The sequence below is a fragment of the Vitis vinifera genome, chromosome 8 (assembly GCF_030704535.1).
Source record: "Vitis vinifera cultivar Pinot Noir 40024 chromosome 8, ASM3070453v1".
Lineage (NCBI taxonomy): Eukaryota > Viridiplantae > Streptophyta > Magnoliopsida > Vitales > Vitaceae > Vitis > Vitis vinifera.
Window position 1 is genome coordinate 22,569,544 of NC_081812.1, and position 16,857 is coordinate 22,586,400.

The 16,857-nt window shown below is 35.8% G+C and overlaps 3 protein-coding genes across 9 annotated transcripts; 2 read left to right on the plus strand and 1 right to left on the minus strand.

Annotated features, from left to right (window-relative positions):
* Positions 1–316: 316 nt before the first annotated feature.
* LOC100243583 (zinc finger A20 and AN1 domain-containing stress-associated protein 8-like) lies at positions 317–2,630 on the minus strand. Of its 3 annotated transcripts, none has more exons than XM_010655513.3 (3): positions 2,552–2,630; positions 2,243–2,317; positions 317–1,169 (listed from the first exon to the last, which is right to left on the minus strand). In XM_010655513.3, exon 3 carries the CDS (start codon positions 1,155–1,157, stop codon positions 639–641), a length of 519 nt encoding a protein of 172 aa, XP_010653815.1. In that variant the 5' UTR covers positions 1,158–1,169; positions 2,243–2,317; positions 2,552–2,630; the 3' UTR covers positions 317–638. The 3 variants fall into 3 exon arrangements, with proteins under 3 accessions (XP_010653815.1, XP_010653814.1, XP_002283050.1); XM_010655512.3 differs by having other exon boundaries at positions 2,422–2,570; XM_002283014.5 differs by having other exon boundaries at positions 2,243–2,570.
* Positions 2,631–4,083: 1,453 nt separating this feature from the next.
* On the plus strand, positions 4,084–9,125 carry LOC100265910 (chaperone protein dnaJ 6). The gene is made up of 8 exons (XM_002283024.5): positions 4,084–4,433; positions 7,313–7,411; positions 7,511–7,612; positions 7,749–7,808; positions 7,913–8,019; positions 8,099–8,181; positions 8,583–8,673; positions 8,763–9,125. Exons 1-8 carry the CDS (start codon positions 4,308–4,310, stop codon positions 8,968–8,970), a joined length of 876 nt encoding a protein of 291 aa, XP_002283060.1. The 5' UTR covers positions 4,084–4,307; the 3' UTR covers positions 8,971–9,125.
* Positions 9,126–10,368: 1,243 nt separating this feature from the next.
* On the plus strand, positions 10,369–15,688 carry LOC100246952 (serine/threonine-protein kinase Nek6). Of its 5 annotated transcripts, XM_010655510.3 has the most exons (15): positions 10,392–10,488; positions 10,570–10,799; positions 11,520–11,644; positions 11,933–11,999; positions 12,363–12,428; positions 12,565–12,611; positions 12,839–12,884; positions 12,977–13,057; positions 13,143–13,185; positions 13,296–13,345; positions 13,533–13,614; positions 13,699–13,748; positions 13,878–13,951; positions 14,073–14,124; positions 14,218–15,688. In XM_010655510.3, exons 3-15 carry the CDS (start codon positions 11,526–11,528, stop codon positions 15,427–15,429), a joined length of 1,989 nt encoding a protein of 662 aa, XP_010653812.1. In that variant the 5' UTR covers positions 10,392–10,488; positions 10,570–10,799; positions 11,520–11,525; the 3' UTR covers positions 15,430–15,688. The 5 variants fall into 5 exon arrangements, with proteins under 5 accessions (XP_010653813.1, XP_010653812.1, XP_059595300.1 ...); XM_010655511.3 differs by lacking the exon at positions 10,570–10,799 and having other exon boundaries at positions 10,369–10,488; XM_059739317.1 differs by lacking the exons at positions 10,392–10,488; positions 10,570–10,799 and adding an exon at positions 11,017–11,035.
* The last annotated feature ends 1,169 nt before the right edge of the window (positions 15,689–16,857 follow it).

The following is a 16,857-nucleotide window of genomic DNA, read 5'->3' on the forward strand; positions in this document are numbered from 1 at the left end:
CATAAATAAAGCCTAAAAAGGAAACATAAAAGTGTAATAGAGCCAATAGAAGCATATACCAAATCTACAGTCCTAGTCTGAACTGTGATAAAGACATCCAAAATCCAGTAATCCTCCAGATGAATACAATAACAGGAACAAAAGATTGAAGTAAAAACATGTCGATTTACAACCAGGAAAAAGAAAGATTCACCATTCGTATCTTGATGACATGGTTCCAAATCTATGTTGAACACATCAGTGAAGTATGAAGTTAAAAATGGACCACCACCAAGAGAAAAAAATAAAGAAAAAAATATTAACACACATATATGTATTTCATACTAATAAATGGGGCAAATACCATTTAGCATGTACTACCAGAGAGAATGCGTAACAATCAGTTGAGCAAAATACAATGTAACCACAAAGATGTTCATCAAACCAGCACAAATAAAGACTTACACACAGGAGCCAACATACCAATCCTCGCCAATCAACAAGGAATATAGAGTTCTTTAGACTGCAAAGATGCCCTCACTCTCACAACCTGAACCATTTGTATCAATAAAGGACACCTAACAAGACAAGCAGCCAACTTAGACAAAGACACATGGATGACAAGAGAAGCATTTTACTTCAGACATAAACCATGGTACTTAGATTTTATCGAGCTTTTCAGCTTTGACAACAGGGTTGGCTTTAGCAATAGCATCCCGTGCAGCAGTCCGGTAATCAAAGGGGCAGTCATGTTTGTCAGAGTAGCGATGAACTGCACAAAAGAGGTTACCACATTTGCAATTGAAACCCGTTAAACCTACACGCTTTCGACATGCGGTGCACCGATTTGGTCCCTCCTTGACCTTGGACTCAATGATCTGGTTTGAGGATGAGTCATTGGAAGCTTCAGCAGAAATGGCCTTCACCTCCACTGGTCCAGCTTGCACATCCACGGTACCAGCAACAATGGGCTCCTTTCCATTGCCGCTAGAGCTTCCATTCACAATGCTTCCAATGGATGATGCTGCAAGTTTGGCTTGTTCTTGCTTCAGGGCCAAGTCCTTGTGGCACTTGGAACACATATTCATGGTGGCAGCACTCCCAAAGAAGCCACAGTTATTAATGCAAAGAATTGGGCCTTCTGGAGCTTGGCATCCTGTCTCATCATGAGACTCCATCTTTTAACCCTCCTGCACATCATGATCCCAACATATCCAGATATAAAATGTGAGCCAAACCCAAATACAACTATGTATGAACAAACATGCATGCATTTCTTGCATAAGAGCATACATATTACAACTCACACCAGATGTTAAAACTAAGACAAGAAGACATGAAGCTGTCAAGAATGAGCACTTGAGTATAAAAGCAGACAAAACATGGATAAAGTGATATAATTTTATAATCATTCCCAAATAAGTAATGTTCACAATTCTGAGTGGTAATTATATGTTCATCATTTCTCCTTTCAATTCAAGCAAAATGAGATCATTTCATGCTAGTTTCAATACTATGCTAAGAAATAATAATAATAACAGCAATAACACATGGAACATATTGTTTATAGTCCAGACCCTCAACTCTAGTCTGCCAACAAAAAAAAAATCCAAACCTTTCATTTAATGTATATAAAAATAAAAAAGCAGGTTAGTAATCCTGATCTATAACAAGAAGAAAAGGGTCCATGGCCTCGGTCACATCCAATAAGAACCAAACATGAACAAGAAGCTCGTCATCTCAAATAGAAAACAACAAATCAACACATAAAACGTAAAGAATCCCCTTTAAGCAACAATCTTAATCAAAATGGGTAATATTCCGAATGTGTTGATAAAACATTTGGCCACAATATTACAAGCCATATCATCGAAAATTAACAAAGCCCATTGACATGATAAAAAATTCAGCTTCTAAAATAACAAGCAAAAGCACATATATATAACAAGGAAATCATCACAATATTAACCAGTACAGCGGATATTCCAGATGGGTTGATTAAAAACCCTAAATTCCCCAACCCAGCGATGAATTTGGCCCAAGCTGTACAAGTCATATCGTATTAAATTCAAAACATGTATATCTAATATATTGAACACACATCTTCTAATAACATTCAAAACATGTATAGCTAAATACATCTTCCCAAACGTATATAAATCGAATTTTAAATATATTTCATACTGATATATTTAAAATTCGCAGAAGATAGAAAAGAGGCAGGAGTAAAAACCCTATGAGAGAGACATAGAGAAACCCTCACCTGATTGGTTAGGTTTGGCCGATCTCGACTCACAAAATCGAACCAGAAGATGATTCCTGGCTCAATTTTAAAACCCTAATTCAATTATTTAAATTTAAAAGGACAAAAAAAACCGGAATCAAAGTCAAATCGACATGAAGAAATTTGAAACTGATTTGATGAGATAGCAAAAGCTTAACCTAATTGAGGAGATAATCGTATATAAATCGGAGAAATAGAGACCAGCAGGAGAGAGGAGGAAGGGGTAGAGAGAGAGAGGGGTTGGGTTGGGTTCGGAAAATGTGTCCCTGGTTCTATTTAAGACTTTACCTTTTCTTTCTGCCAACGATCCCTTTGAACTGAGTCGGTGCTTTCTCATTTCCTAACCTTCATTCTCCCTTTATTTACTCAATTGCCCTTCCCTTGTATTTTTTAAATATTGTAGAAAAATATTAATAAATATATAATAAAACTTTTTGAAAATTTGGAGGGAAAATGTTATAAAAAAAAAATTAAAAATAGAGTTAGGGAAAAATGAGTTTCAAATCATTAATTTTAACAAATATAAAAAAACAACTTCGACTTCTTCACTCATTTAAAAATATTTTAAAATATTTACTCTTTTTTATAATCGAATAATTATTTTCCAAAAATTATCATTTTCCTTTATAATGTTAATAACATCGATAGACAAAAAAACTGAAATTAGATTTAATAAAATAAAAAAATTTAAATATTTAAAAATATAATTAAAACTAAAAAATATATATATATTAACTTTCATTTAATTAAAATACTCTCCCAGATATTATAGATGTCGAAAAAGAAGTATAAATATAATGGGAGTAAGTATTTTATTTTTTAAAATTTTAATTATATATATATATATATATATTTTAGTTTTAATTGAATTTTTTATTTTTAACATTTCTTATTTTATTATTGATATTAATTAACAAAATTTTTATTCAATTTTATTACAAAAAATATGAGAAAATGAAGGGATTTATATAATATAATATATAAAATCACTATTAATTAGGGGATAAGAAATATCTTATTTATTACATGAGGTCTTAGAAAAATTTTGATAAATTAAATTTGAATAATTTTATTTAATATTATTAAATGGTATTTAAGAAAATAATTATTTAACTTATAAAAAATACATATATTTTTAAATAGATGAAGATTTTTTTTATATATTTTAAAAATTGTGAGTTAAAACTCACTTTTGTTATACTTTTTCTATTATTTTTTATATAAAGAATTAAAATTTATTTTCAATTATATTTAATTTTTTCACAATATAAAAATGAGTATAATATTTTTTTTTTTTTTAAATCAAATATAGCTAATTTTGAAACCTGCATTTTATTAGGCAAAATTATATCTTAATATAATTCATAATAAAAAATAATACAATTTTATGTGAATATAAAATATTTATTTATAGTGATTATTTAGGAAAAGGGCAAATCGGGAAAAACCCATATAAAATAAGCAGTTTTCTCCTGAAAAGGACAAAATTGGGTATAATGTCTGTGGCATTATTATTGAGGGAGAAGGAGTAATGATTTCACTTTTTTAAAAATAAAATTATTTAACTAATTATTTTTATAAATAAATTATTTATGGAAACAAATTATTTTTCATAGTTTTATAAATAAATGAAAATTATTTGTCAAAATAATTATTTTTAAATTAAATATATTTCATAAATTTTCAAAAATTTTAAATAGTTTTCATTTTTTTTTTTTTTTGGTGTGTGTATAACAGAAGCGACATTTCCAATCGAAATATCTATAAATGGCAATATCTAAATGGATGAGATATTTGATTATTTTTCTTCGTAAGGTGATAATTTTTAAAAAAATATGAACAATGGCAAGATCAGAGCCGCTCATCTTAACATTTAGGGCCCACCTACATGGACGGGCCAGATGGATCAAGATCCACTAGTCGGCGGGAAAAGGGAAAGTGAAGGTAGAAATGGCGGGAACTCAACAAAACCCTATAAATTGAACCCAGGTTCATTCCATCTTCGAACCTTCGGTCTTTCCTTAGAAAAGAGAGGAAAACCAAAATGGGGAAGAAAAAGAAAACTAGAGTTTCTGATAACATCGCCGAAGAAAAAGAGTATGTTGGTCAGTCTTCCAAAGAAGAAGAGTATGTTAGTCAGTCTTCCACAAACGAGAGGAGCCTGTACGAGGTATGTGAAAATGTTTCCGATCCCCATTTTCATGGTAGGAGATTTCATTACTTGTTGACTGGTGTTTGGGATTTTTTTTTAAATTTTTTTTAGGGTTTTGGATGATCGTCTTTCTTGATCTGGACTTTTTTTTTTAAGATTATTTTATTTTTTGTAACTGGTAATATCAAAATGTATGGTTGAAATTTGTTAATGAATGAACAGATGCATAAGACAACTTTCCTGGGTTAGGTGCGACAGTTAGTGGTTTGATTGCAAAAGGGGTCGATCCAAGTGAGTATGAGTAGCGTACACAGCTCATAAAAGAAAGAGAAAACATTTTAGTGAGGGCAAATTTAATTCGGAAAATCCACAATCATAAATTCATTAAATAAAATCACGGGATCCTAATGACCAAAAGAAACAAGGGTTTCAGAATGAAGTTTCTTAGGGTTTAGTGCCGTTTTGGCAGGAAGTTGTGGAACTTATTTAAGGGAGTTTCATTACCAACTCTTGGGAGCTGGTTTTTGAAGGTATTCCTATTTCGCCAATTCTTTGTGACTGGAAAGGGGTTTTATTTTTTATTTTATTTTATTTTTATATTTTTTGTGTTGCATGCGATCCCTTCATTTTGTATGCTTTTTAACCCTTAATCAAATCCAACTCCAGCAAGGCTATCGATTTGTAGAAAATCCTGGCCGGTTTGGAGTTAGGGTTTTGAAATAGTGGAGTGGTTCATTCATCAAGCAAACACAAAGCATAAATAATGCCTGCTTTTTTTGCAAAATAGTAAATGGCACACTACAGAATTTGTTTTTAGATGAATATTTTGGGGAATTAGTCATTTTCCATCTAAAGGATTATAGGAGCTGCTTACCCTTCAATTATTCAATAATTGAAGGCCACTCAGAGTGGGATTAACTAAGCCACAAGAAGTTGATGTCTTGTGGTAACTATTATTCTGTGGAAGGCAATTGCAGTGCTTTGATTATGGATTAAGAATTTTAGCAAAGTGGACAGCTGGTCTTTCCAATACCTTGGTTGGACTCCTTTTCTGGATTCCTGGGACAGAATCTCTCCCAATGTGGGCTGATCTTGCTTGTAGGTTGCCATAGGTGGTTAGATGCTGCCTTCCAGTTTTGGTGTTGCTTTCATTTGACCTTTGCATGGCTATGCGTATTTGTTCCTATCTTCTGATGCAAATTATTCTCATTGGAATCATGTCTCCGTTCCCTGCAAGGGGGGGAAAATGCCTGCTGTGAAACATGCCATTTATTGTGGTTGCTGATTAGATTCAATGGTGTCGTTGTTTTGCATGGTTCCAGACATTTATCTGGTGACACTGATTTACCCTGGACTGAGAGCAATAAAATATCCCATGCTGTTGATCCAAGTGGAGGGCATTTTACAGAAAATCTTCTCACATGGTACTTGGACAGAGCACTTGAATGTGTTCTCTTGCAGAGGATATTTCTTCTTGCATTGCCTGTTTGTCTATGCCTTTCCATTCTTAAATGATAAAGGGTACAAGCTTCAAAAGGGTTGCTTTGGCCCTGTTTAGAAAGGATTTTTATTTTTTGGAAGGGGTGGGGATGTGTGGGTGTTATGATGTATGATGAGAAAACAAGAGCTTCTAGAAGGTAAATCCAGTTTCAACTCTTGAAATTCTTTAGGCTTAAATCCTGATTCATTTCAAGCTCTCTAGTTCTATATTTTGGAGTTAAATTGGTATAATTAGCCTTTGATTGGTATTTTGATAATTCTAGTTTAAATCCCTTGTATCAAATGCCAAATTATGATCAGCAGAGTAGTTCCTGCATGTCTACCCTTGTTTAGATCAATTTCATATATGGCTTAACATGTTTAATCTCACTCTAGCAAATAATTATTATTTTTTTTATAAGCAAAAATGCATATAAATTAAAACATGCCAAAAGGATGCACCACAGTACACAGGATGTATACAAATATTGCCTAAAAGCACAAGAAACAAGAGAGAACACAAAAAACAATACCCTCTCTTAACAAGAAACTAACCATTCTACAAAATCTATGTCTATGTATATCTTTACCCAATTAAACAAATTACTAAATATTGATCCAAAGGCTCTTTTCCTTCCAAACAGTTCAAAAAATAGACAAAGGAGCTGCTCTCCAAACCTTATTATCCCTTTTACCTGCAAAGGAACTAGGCCATCCCAGGAGAGCCTCCTTAACGATAGCAACTTCCACCCATTGGATTCTGAAAAGAGCAAACAGCACCTGCCAAAGGACCCTGTCTTAGCACATAGTAATGATCTTATGACTGTTGTAAATCTATTGTGGTTTGAGGCTAAGTTGCTGATTTTAATTTCTCATCTGCGATTCCTTATCTCAAGTTTCATATCCAAGCTCCATGTTACTCCCTTTTTTAATGTGGAATCAGTAGGTTAGTGTTCTTGATTTTACTGGGTCTTTAGAAGATTGTTTTGGCTTGGTTTAGTTTTCATGTTTGTCTTTTCTAATAGCTGCTATTCTTTGTTTGGTTCTACCATCAAGAATCCTTGGGAAGATGATGTTGATGCATGAAAGTTAACTACACTACATTAAAAACATAATTAAAGGGATTTTCTTGCTATGAATTATCAGAATAAAGCTGTCTTTGACTTCTAATTAACATGATAATGGTTGTTTGGTGCTTGGTCCTCATTTATTTGTCTTCCTTTATTCGATGTCCCCCTGTTTACTTTAATAGACTTGATTGCAATGAGTTGCATGTTCAAATTTCATTTCATATTTTGTAAAAGATCTCCCTGTTCTCCCATTCTCCCTCTTCTTGGTTTACTGATGTACTTTTTTTTTATTACAATAAAATTTCAAGTGGAGCAAGAGATGCTGAATAATAACCTTGTGTCTTACAGGTTCTTGGTGTGGAAAAGACGGCATCTCAGCAGGAAATTAAGAAAGCTTACTATAAGTTGGCATTGCGGCTCCATCCTGATAAAAATCCTGGTGATGAGGTGCATTTGATTTCTAATGATGCCAAAATCCTATTCTCCATATATCCGTTGCAAGGGTGGTTTTCTGGTTGTTACCCTTTGTTTTTTTCCCTCATGTAGGAAGCCAAGGAAAAATTTCAGCAACTACAAAAGGTGATATCAATTCTTGGTGATGAAGAGAAAAGGGCACTCTATGATCAGACTGGTTGTGTTGATGATGCTGTAAGTGAATATGAAAACCTTTTGTTTTGTATGTTCTTTTTTAATGGCATTTGAGGGCACAAATGTGTCCATAAGAATTGATGATATCTATTGATCAGGAAGTGTGCATCTTATTTCTCAATTTTTTTATGATCAGGACCTTGCTGGTGAAGTTGTTCAGAATTTGCATGAGTTTTTCAGAACCATGTACAAAAAGGTCATATCATTTTGCCTTATTATGGAAAATTTCTGATTTCACGTAATCCTCCTATTTATTTTCAGACTGGAAAGATGACATGTGAACACTTGCATTGGTAGCAGGTTACTGAGGCAGATATTGAAGAGTTTGAAGCAAACTACAGAGGATCTGATTCAGAGAAGAATGATTTGATTGACCTGTACAAAAAGTGCAAGGGTAATATGAACAGGTACAATAGCAAATGTGTTTCCCTTCTTTTTTTTTTTTTAGGCTTGCCGGATCAGCCTCTAATCTGCTTTCCTTCTCAGGCTTTTCTGTTCAATGCTTTGTTCTGACCCTAAGCTGGATTCACACCGATTCAAGGATATTCTTGATGAGGCAATATCAGCAGGTAAGGGTTCTACTAGCTTTCTTTTTGTTTTTTTCCCTTCCTGAGATAAGTTGTCTGATATTTAGCCATTCTATTTTCTTGGAATTAGTGAAAACCCCTAATGTGAGGCCTCAGAACTAGCTATAAACTAATAAGTAGAAAATAAGCATATGATAAAAATCAGAAAATAAAGATCTGATGACCCATTGGCCCCACCCTATAGGTCCACATAGAAAAATAACATGGTGAAATCATTGTTATTATCTTCTTTGTTGGGGACCCATTTAAGTTGTTGGCCTGTACTACTTGACTGTTGTTTTGTTTAAGAAACCATATTTATAGCCATGCTTCACATGTACATTGCTGACCATGCACAGCATATTCTGCCACAATTACACTTAATCATTCTCTTTTTCACATAGGAGAGCTGAAGGCAACCAAAGTCTACCAGAAATGGGCAAAACAAGTGTCTGAAGCAAAACCACCTACTAGTCCTTTAAGGAAGAGAGGAAAGTGAGTCATCTCAACTTCAGAGTTGTGTTTTCATGCTTACAGTAGTTTTAACTTTTATGACCCCTGGATGAATAATATGCCTTTGACAGATCAAATAAAGAGTCAGAATCAGATCTATTAGCAATTATATCTCAGCGCAGAAGTGAAAGGAAAGACCGTTTTGATTCAATGTTCTCATCTCTGGTGTCTAAATATGGTGGGAGTGGACAAGTTTCAGAACCCACTGAAGAAGAATTTGAGGCCACACAAAGAAAGTTAGAGAGCCTCAAGGCATCCAAAAAGTCCAAGCGGAAGTAACTGAACAACTCAATAGAATTTCTGTGTACAAATTTTGTTTGCCTGTGAGCATTTTGTGGTTTCCTTATTCTTGGTACTTATATATAGCTTTCGGATTGTATGATTATTGTAAACTGTCTTTTCTTAAGGATTTTGGATGATTTCTCCTTTGATTAGATGGTCTGTATGTCAGGTTACACGAAAATAGATTGAATAACAAGACAAAACCAACAAAAAGTGAAGTAGAATTGCATTGCATTGAAGAACCGTGGCATTAAAAGGAGTGTAGGCCATATGATAATGTTAAAATGATATTGTGGTAAGACAGGAAAATATAGATTTAGAAATGACCTGCATTTGTGGAAGTTTGAAGTAGCACTAATATTGGACAGGGGAAAGTTGATTAAGCTGGTTTAATGATACGCATTAAGAACCAATTATTGCACCAATTGAGGTGTGGTCCATGGTGATCTGCTTTTTAGGAGATTGATGAAACGGAGCTGTAATTTGGGCGGCTGTCATATGATTATGTACAACCTCTATAGATGGCCCTCTTGCAACCAAAATCAGGTGGCATCAAATAAAACTTATCCATTGGAATGAGCTATGAGCTATGAGCTTGGGCAGAGAAGAAGTAATGACTAAAGACCATTTTTTTCGCAGATTTGTTTGCATTCTTTGCCCTCTAACCCAAAATGAAGCTAGAAAGAAAGGCCGAAAAGTGAACAAAATGCTTTACCCAAAACTCATGCCTAACAAGGAAGAAATTCTCAAATTGATCCATTAGGTCTTCAGCAGTGTTACAATTCTGTCCTCTACCCGCTTAGGACATAATGAAAACAACTTCACCTATGGCATGCTTAGATGAATGTTATGTGAAGTGTAGGCGGATGGACCATTTGGTCTCCCTCCCTGTTTGTTTGCACTTTTTGATGCATCTGGGTCAAATCACCAAGAAAAGCATTAGGATCCAAAACTTATATCATCTTCCTTCGGCTTTGCTTGCTGCATGTGTTCCAACATCCATGCCCTCTGCTTTAATTTCTTTTCTATTTCCTACCAAACATGTTTACAATAAGTATGTCACATTCTGATAATTTGGGGAAAGTATATAATCTTTCAGCATTCAGCTTGCCAAATCAAGGCTAGTTCTTTTAATACAGAAAGATTTGCATCAGACCCATCTTTCACAACTAAAACATGACCACTACTTACAATAGTTACCTCTTACCTTATTATTACTTAGAGCAGAAGTAAAGATTAGGAGTTCTTATGAATTGGGTATCTATTTCCTTAATAAAATGACTGTTGTACAGCAAGTTTGGATGCTCAACTGGCAGTTTCCATATTGGGGCCCTATGTACCTCAAAAAAGATTCCTTTACAATTGAAAATGGATAGCACATACACCAAAAGTCTCATTGACGAAGGGAGGTGGATGATGACAAGGAGTTGGTGGTCTAGCTTAAACCATCAGGCAGTTCAACCACAGCATAATTTCAGCTATTGCCCACCATTTGGATGAGCTGATGAGGGTCAGGTATGCTTTTCACCTTTCTACTCAGTTCCCTTTTTTCCAATGCATTAGGTTTATATGCTCATTTAGTAAAGGTTTTGACAGTTGATGGTGGGAAAATTTGAGTCAACTCAATTGAATTTGTGGCAAAAAGTAAATAAAATTGCCCACAATTTGCATATTCAGAAGCATGATTACACCCAAAGATGGGAAATCATGAAGTGTTTCGGTGTGTGAAAAAGGTTTAAGGTACCCATGATTCCATAATGGGTGTGGCTGGCCAGCACATCACAGCGCAAACCAAATGACTTTGTGGGCAGATCCTAGCAATTGGGGTAAGTCTAAAATTGGATGAGAGCTTCAGTTGGAGGATGGTGACATCACAACTGCATGCTGTGAAAGAATTCCCCTGGTCTTCATGATCCTCCATGAATCTGCAAATGCAAGCAAAGCTTTGCCTCTTCTCTAGTCTTCCATGCCTGTCACTGAAATAACTTTTTTGCCTTTACTCTCTCTCCCCCTCTCCCTCTCTGGGGTAGATAATCAACTTTTCAATTAAGTATCATACTTGGTAAATAATCACCTTTTGAATTAAGTATTGCATTTGAGCTTTGTTGCTTTTCTTGGGTTTTCCCTTCCATCTGTCTCTGTCTCTCTCTCTATCTATCTCTATTTTTGTTGGCCAGTAATCGCCTTTTCAATTATTATATTAGTGCTATGTCGCTTTTACTTGAGTTTGTCTTCCCACCTTTTTCTCATTTATGTTGTAATTAATATCATTTACTGTGGAATTAAGCTTTACTCAAGTTCGTCTCTTCCTACCTATAAGACCCCTCAAGGTTTCTGGAACTTCATTAGTCTCAAGAGTCATCCCTTGGAACCTTTTACGCCCGTAATTGTTGCTCCATGCACTCAAATTTCCCTTTTCTGTTTATTTTTGCTACAGAATTGTCATCCAATTGTGAGATTTCTGAAGTAGATCCAAATTGCAGACACTTAGGTTTACTGCTCGAGCTGGACTTTACCTCTCTGTGATTCTTTTGCTTTTCTTGAAGGTCTTCATGGAGACGGAGGAAAGTGATACGAGGCTGAAAATGGAAGATTATGAAGTTATAGAGCAAATTGGAAGAGGAGCATTCGGTTCTGCCTTTCTTGTTCTCAACAAGACTGAGAAAAAGAAGTAAGATGATTAATACCCTACCATGTTTGTCTCGGTTTTGTTCTTTTCTCTACCTCGGTGGATCTCAGAATTATGTGAATTTTTAATGAGATTTGACTACCCATCTTCTTTTTCTATCCTTTCCTGTACAGTCCATTCCTTAGATGATGATTTTTCAAGGAACAATGGAGGAAAATCAAAATTCTGTGTTCAATCACAGAAATTATCTTCAATAAAAACACAATCGTTTTCTCAAAGCTGTAAATTCAGATTCCACTTTGTTTGATTGTGTGTTTTTCTGTTTAATAGATATGTTCTAAAGAAGATTCGTGTGGCTAAGCAAACAGAGAAGTTCAAGCGTACAGCACACCAAGAGGTCACCTCGACTAAACCCTTTTAATATGTTTTCTATATCTTCCTTTTGAGCATTGGATTCAGCATCTTTTCATACCGTCTACCTGTATTGCTTTAGGCATTATACATGAATTCAATGCTTGTTTTCTGCTTACCTAACTCAATCTTAGTCTCGATCGAATCATCCCCAGTGCATTAATAGGAAACAGCTGCAAATATAAGAATGCAATACGTAGGAAATCATCACAAACTATGAAAAAGGACCCAAGCATGTAACTAATCCTTGATGGTGCCCTTTTCGCAGCAAACAAACTTCTTATCACTTGCTACTTGAATATGTTCATAATTGATTGATATTAGATATTCTCATTTACAATAATTGTAGATGGAGCTGATTGCCAGACTAGATAACCCATATATAGTGGAATACAAGGATGCTTGGGTGGACAAGGTAAGTGCATGATGTCTTTGTGTTTAGTTGCTTTTGGAATTTAAACAACATAAAGCATTTTGTAGCATGGAAAATTGTCGCTATTTCAGCTATTTTTAGTCCGATACAAATGGGTGTTTTGCTTTATATTTGGCAGGGATGCTCTGTATGCATTGTGACTGGCTACTGTGAAGGAGGCGACATGTAAGTAATCACCATCTCTTTGAGCTGTCAATGGCACAAATGGGATATAATGGACCCACTTCTCAGAGATAAAGCAGCACTTTCAAATGATTGACTAAGCCAAACCACCCACCCTACTTCAATTCTTCCCACCTTCAACTCAATATATCAGGATAAACATGTCTGACAACTAAAATATGCCTTAAATAGTCTGTTAGAATGAAAAACTAATGTTTTTGGATGAATAGGGCTGGGGCCATAAAGAAGGCCAGAGGAGCATTGTTTCCAGAGGAGGTAAACAGAAAGTTCCTTTCTGAAATCAAAATCCTATATATGTACCTACATGATGCTCATATTCTACATGGCTCTTTTTTTTGGCTCCTTAGAAGCTCTGCAAGTGGCTGACTCAGTTGTTGCTAGCAGTGGACTATCTGCATTCAAACCGTGTCCTTCATAGAGATCTTAAGGTACAAATATACACTAATTCCTGAATAAAATTGATTAAAACAGCACTGTCAGTGACAGAGTAACAATAATGTTGCTTAATTTCAGTGTTCCAACATATTCCTCACAAAGGAGAGCGACATCCGGCTTGGTAAGAAGACAAAAGTCTCGCTGAAAGAGAGGGAATTTTTTCTGCATCAAGTTTGGGTTCCCTTGTCTTGACGTCTTATGAGAAATATTTATCTTTAATGGAATATACAGGTGATTTTGGACTTGCAAAATTGCTCAGCACGGAAGACCTTGCTTCCTCGGTAGGTACCTGTTTATCCACCTAAAATGTTGTTCTTATGCTTCATGTCAATGTCTTGACATGCAAACTCTACCAACTTGGAACTGTTCCAAACTCCATATGGATCCATCACTGCACCCAAACATGGTATTTTCCTAATCTAGTTGTTCACTTCAACCTATTTTCAACATCATCTGTAATTTATATAGGTTGTGGGTACTCCCAACTACATGTGTCCTGAGCTTCTAGCAGATATACCTTATGGATACAAATCTGATATATGGTCACTAGGTAAGAAACCCAAAAACATAGTTCTCATTTTTATGCTGTTCCGTTGATGATTCTGTTATGAATAACATGCTTCCACTACTTCAGGTTGCTGCATGTTTGAAATTGCTGCACATCAACCAGCATTCAGAGCCCCTGTAAGTTTAAGCATGAGCCATATTTTATGGCGTCAAATCACTTGGCCACAGTTGGAGCATATGAAATTTACTCACAGCATGAACTTCATGGTAACATAAAATCTATTCATAACTCTTTCTATCAATCAGGATATGGCTGGACTAATCAACAAGATAAACAGATCCTCCATTTCTCCTCTCCCAATTGTATATTCCTCCACATTGTAAGTATTTTCTTCTCTGAAAAAGATCAATCAAATAAGTTTCTCTTAGTAAATACTGAAAATGTCTATAGCAATCATGTATGATGTGCCTTTCTTGTCAATCCTGCAACTGAGTTTACAGGAAACAGATTATCAAGAGTATGCTGCGGAAGAATCCAGAACACAGGCCAACTGTGAGTTCAAGTAGCCTGTAGCCCTAGCCCCACCCTTGCATATAATCAATTTTAACACCATCCATTCTCTTACTGGCGCATTTTAAATTTCAGGCTGCAGAATTGTTAAGGCATCCTCATTTACAACCATACCTGGTCCGCTGCCGCAACACATCATCCATCTTTCTTCCTGTAAAGTCTGAGCACATTTCAAAGGATAAAACACCGAGAAAACCATCACCTATCAAACATAGTGCTGGAAAGGACAATAGAGACAAAGAGGGAAGAGTACTCAAAATGGCGGGTAGTGTTGAGCCATTGGAGGAAAATGCAAATGTTCAGCCAAGGAATCTACAGAACAAAGCAAAGCCAACACCCATAGTTCAAACTGAAGAAAACCTAGAGACCAAGAGAGTGGATCCTACAAGCTATCCTGAGGAAGTATCCAATGCTGTTGAGAGTTCAAAAGGTGGGTCTACAAGCTGTGCCACAACCATTACCAATGAAGATGAGCAGGTGAACGGTATCCTTTTAGCACAGAAGGAAAGCCTTGACACCGAAACTTCTACCGGGAGTACACCAAATTCTCAGCCTGGAGATGAAAAAGAACAAGACGAATCAGAATCCGCTCCCAAACATTTTGCGCAAATTCAAGATGGTGATATCAAGAATGTAACCTCAGAGGATGATGCAATGGAATCCAACACACAAGTTCCTGCAGGGGCTGAAACAGAGAGCAAGAGTCTTCAGCCTGGAAATCATGGGGCAATGGCAACATCCAGTGCCAACTCTACAGATAAAGGTGGCTCTCTTGATGATGAATCATCAAATTCATCATCAGCCACACAAGGTATTGAATATGAACCTAATGCAGAACCCAGTTGCTGTCTACAGAAAATGGAAAGCCCCGATTCCCAGGCAGAAGGCGGGGCTCAAATTGACTACATCTCATCAGAAAGCAACGACATACTCCCATGTAAGGATGAAGCAGGAGCAAAAACAGACAATACTAGTTGCTCCATGGTAATGGCGAAAGACGATATGAATACGATGAATAAAGCTCCAAGCGAAGTTTCATTGCTGAGCACACTGACTGCAGTTGGTGGAGATGAAACTAAAGGCGAATGGGATAACCCGAGCCAGCAGAGGGCCGACGCGCTAGAGTCCCTGCTTGAGCTATGTGCACGGCTGCTTCAACAGGACAAACTGGAAGAGCTTGCTGGTGTGCTGAAACCTTTCGGAGAAGAAGCTGTCTCGTCCAGAGAAACTGCAATTTGGTTGACAAAGAGCCTCATGACTGCACAAAAATTTCTTGGAGGAGCCTAATTTATCAACAACTGAGATGGTTTGAATTTTTTCAATAAATTATTGTAAAGGAAAATGGCCTTCTGTTAACTATGTTTCTTCCAAAATGTTTGCTTGATTCTCACATATTATCCTGTCCTATCCTCCACATGAGCTCACCCCACCTGACTATGTCATAAAAATTTGTTTGTGTAATCTCCATTTCTGTCTGTTGTGTAATCGTTTGCAGCATGGATTAAAGCTTTCTGAAATTGATTATATATAATCTTGTCTGGGATCAGTCTAGGTGATGAGAAAAATGGGAATCCTGAGAAACCCATATAGCAAAATCCTTGTTTTATTTCAATGTATCATAGAAAAGTATCCAGACTAACAAACACATGATACCAACAGAATTCAAGAAACATAGTGATAAAAAAGTTCAACCACCATTCTCTTCTCTAATCATTCCTCTCTCTCCTTTCCATGTCTTCTCTTCTGAGCTGAGAGTTCAGTGCAAGTAGAAGGCGAAGAATGAGAGGACGGAGGCTCCGACCAACGACCCCAGAACAGGCAAAGTTGCTTGGGCAGCATTGGATGGTCCTGGTGCGGGAGACATGACCTCATCTGAAGCCATGGCGGCGCTCATGGAGGCGGCAGCGATGAGAACAGCGCATGAGATCTTCTTCATGTCCATGATGATATTGAATTCTGAATTTGTTGTTAATTTAGAGTTTGGAAAATAAAAGGATTTGAGAGAATTTGCAGAGACCCGCCTCGGTGACTAATAAATTTTTGGAGCAGGTCTGAAGAAAAATGAAGGTGGTGGAGAGGATTTTATAGGGAGAAATTTGTGCTATTTTTAGGGTAGAAGAAGCTGTTTGTTAGAGGTGCTATGTTTAGTAGGTTTTGCAAGGAGTTAGTGGCTTATGTTAGTGGGTCAATATGGATGGTTCCTAGTGGTATCAATGGTTTGACCATTTCAAACGCCTAGGGAAATAACGAATGGTACCAATTTTTTAATGTAGAACTATAAATTTTGAAATACAAACATTTAGGATTAAGTAAAAAAATATATATAAAGTAATAAAATCAAAATAAAAAGCAATGAAATAAAATATAAAATAATAATTACACATATTACATATAATATAATGATATTATTGATTAAGGGTGATAAACTTCAATATAATTCGTTAACACAGATTCAAACCTAATACATTTTTCACAAATTTGGATTGAGTATAATCATGTTTGAATATAATTTATAAGGTATGGCCTAAAGTATCATCATTGTTACAAAGACGAGATAAGGTGACAGATACTTCTTTGAAGTGAACGAGTTGTTCCAATCTAGCACGTAGAATAGATATCGGAAAGATAAGACAATTCTTATAGGGCAAAGGAATACATAAAGATAAATCTTCATCCATGTGCATGGAAATAACTACAAGAGGGTTTGGTCTAGAT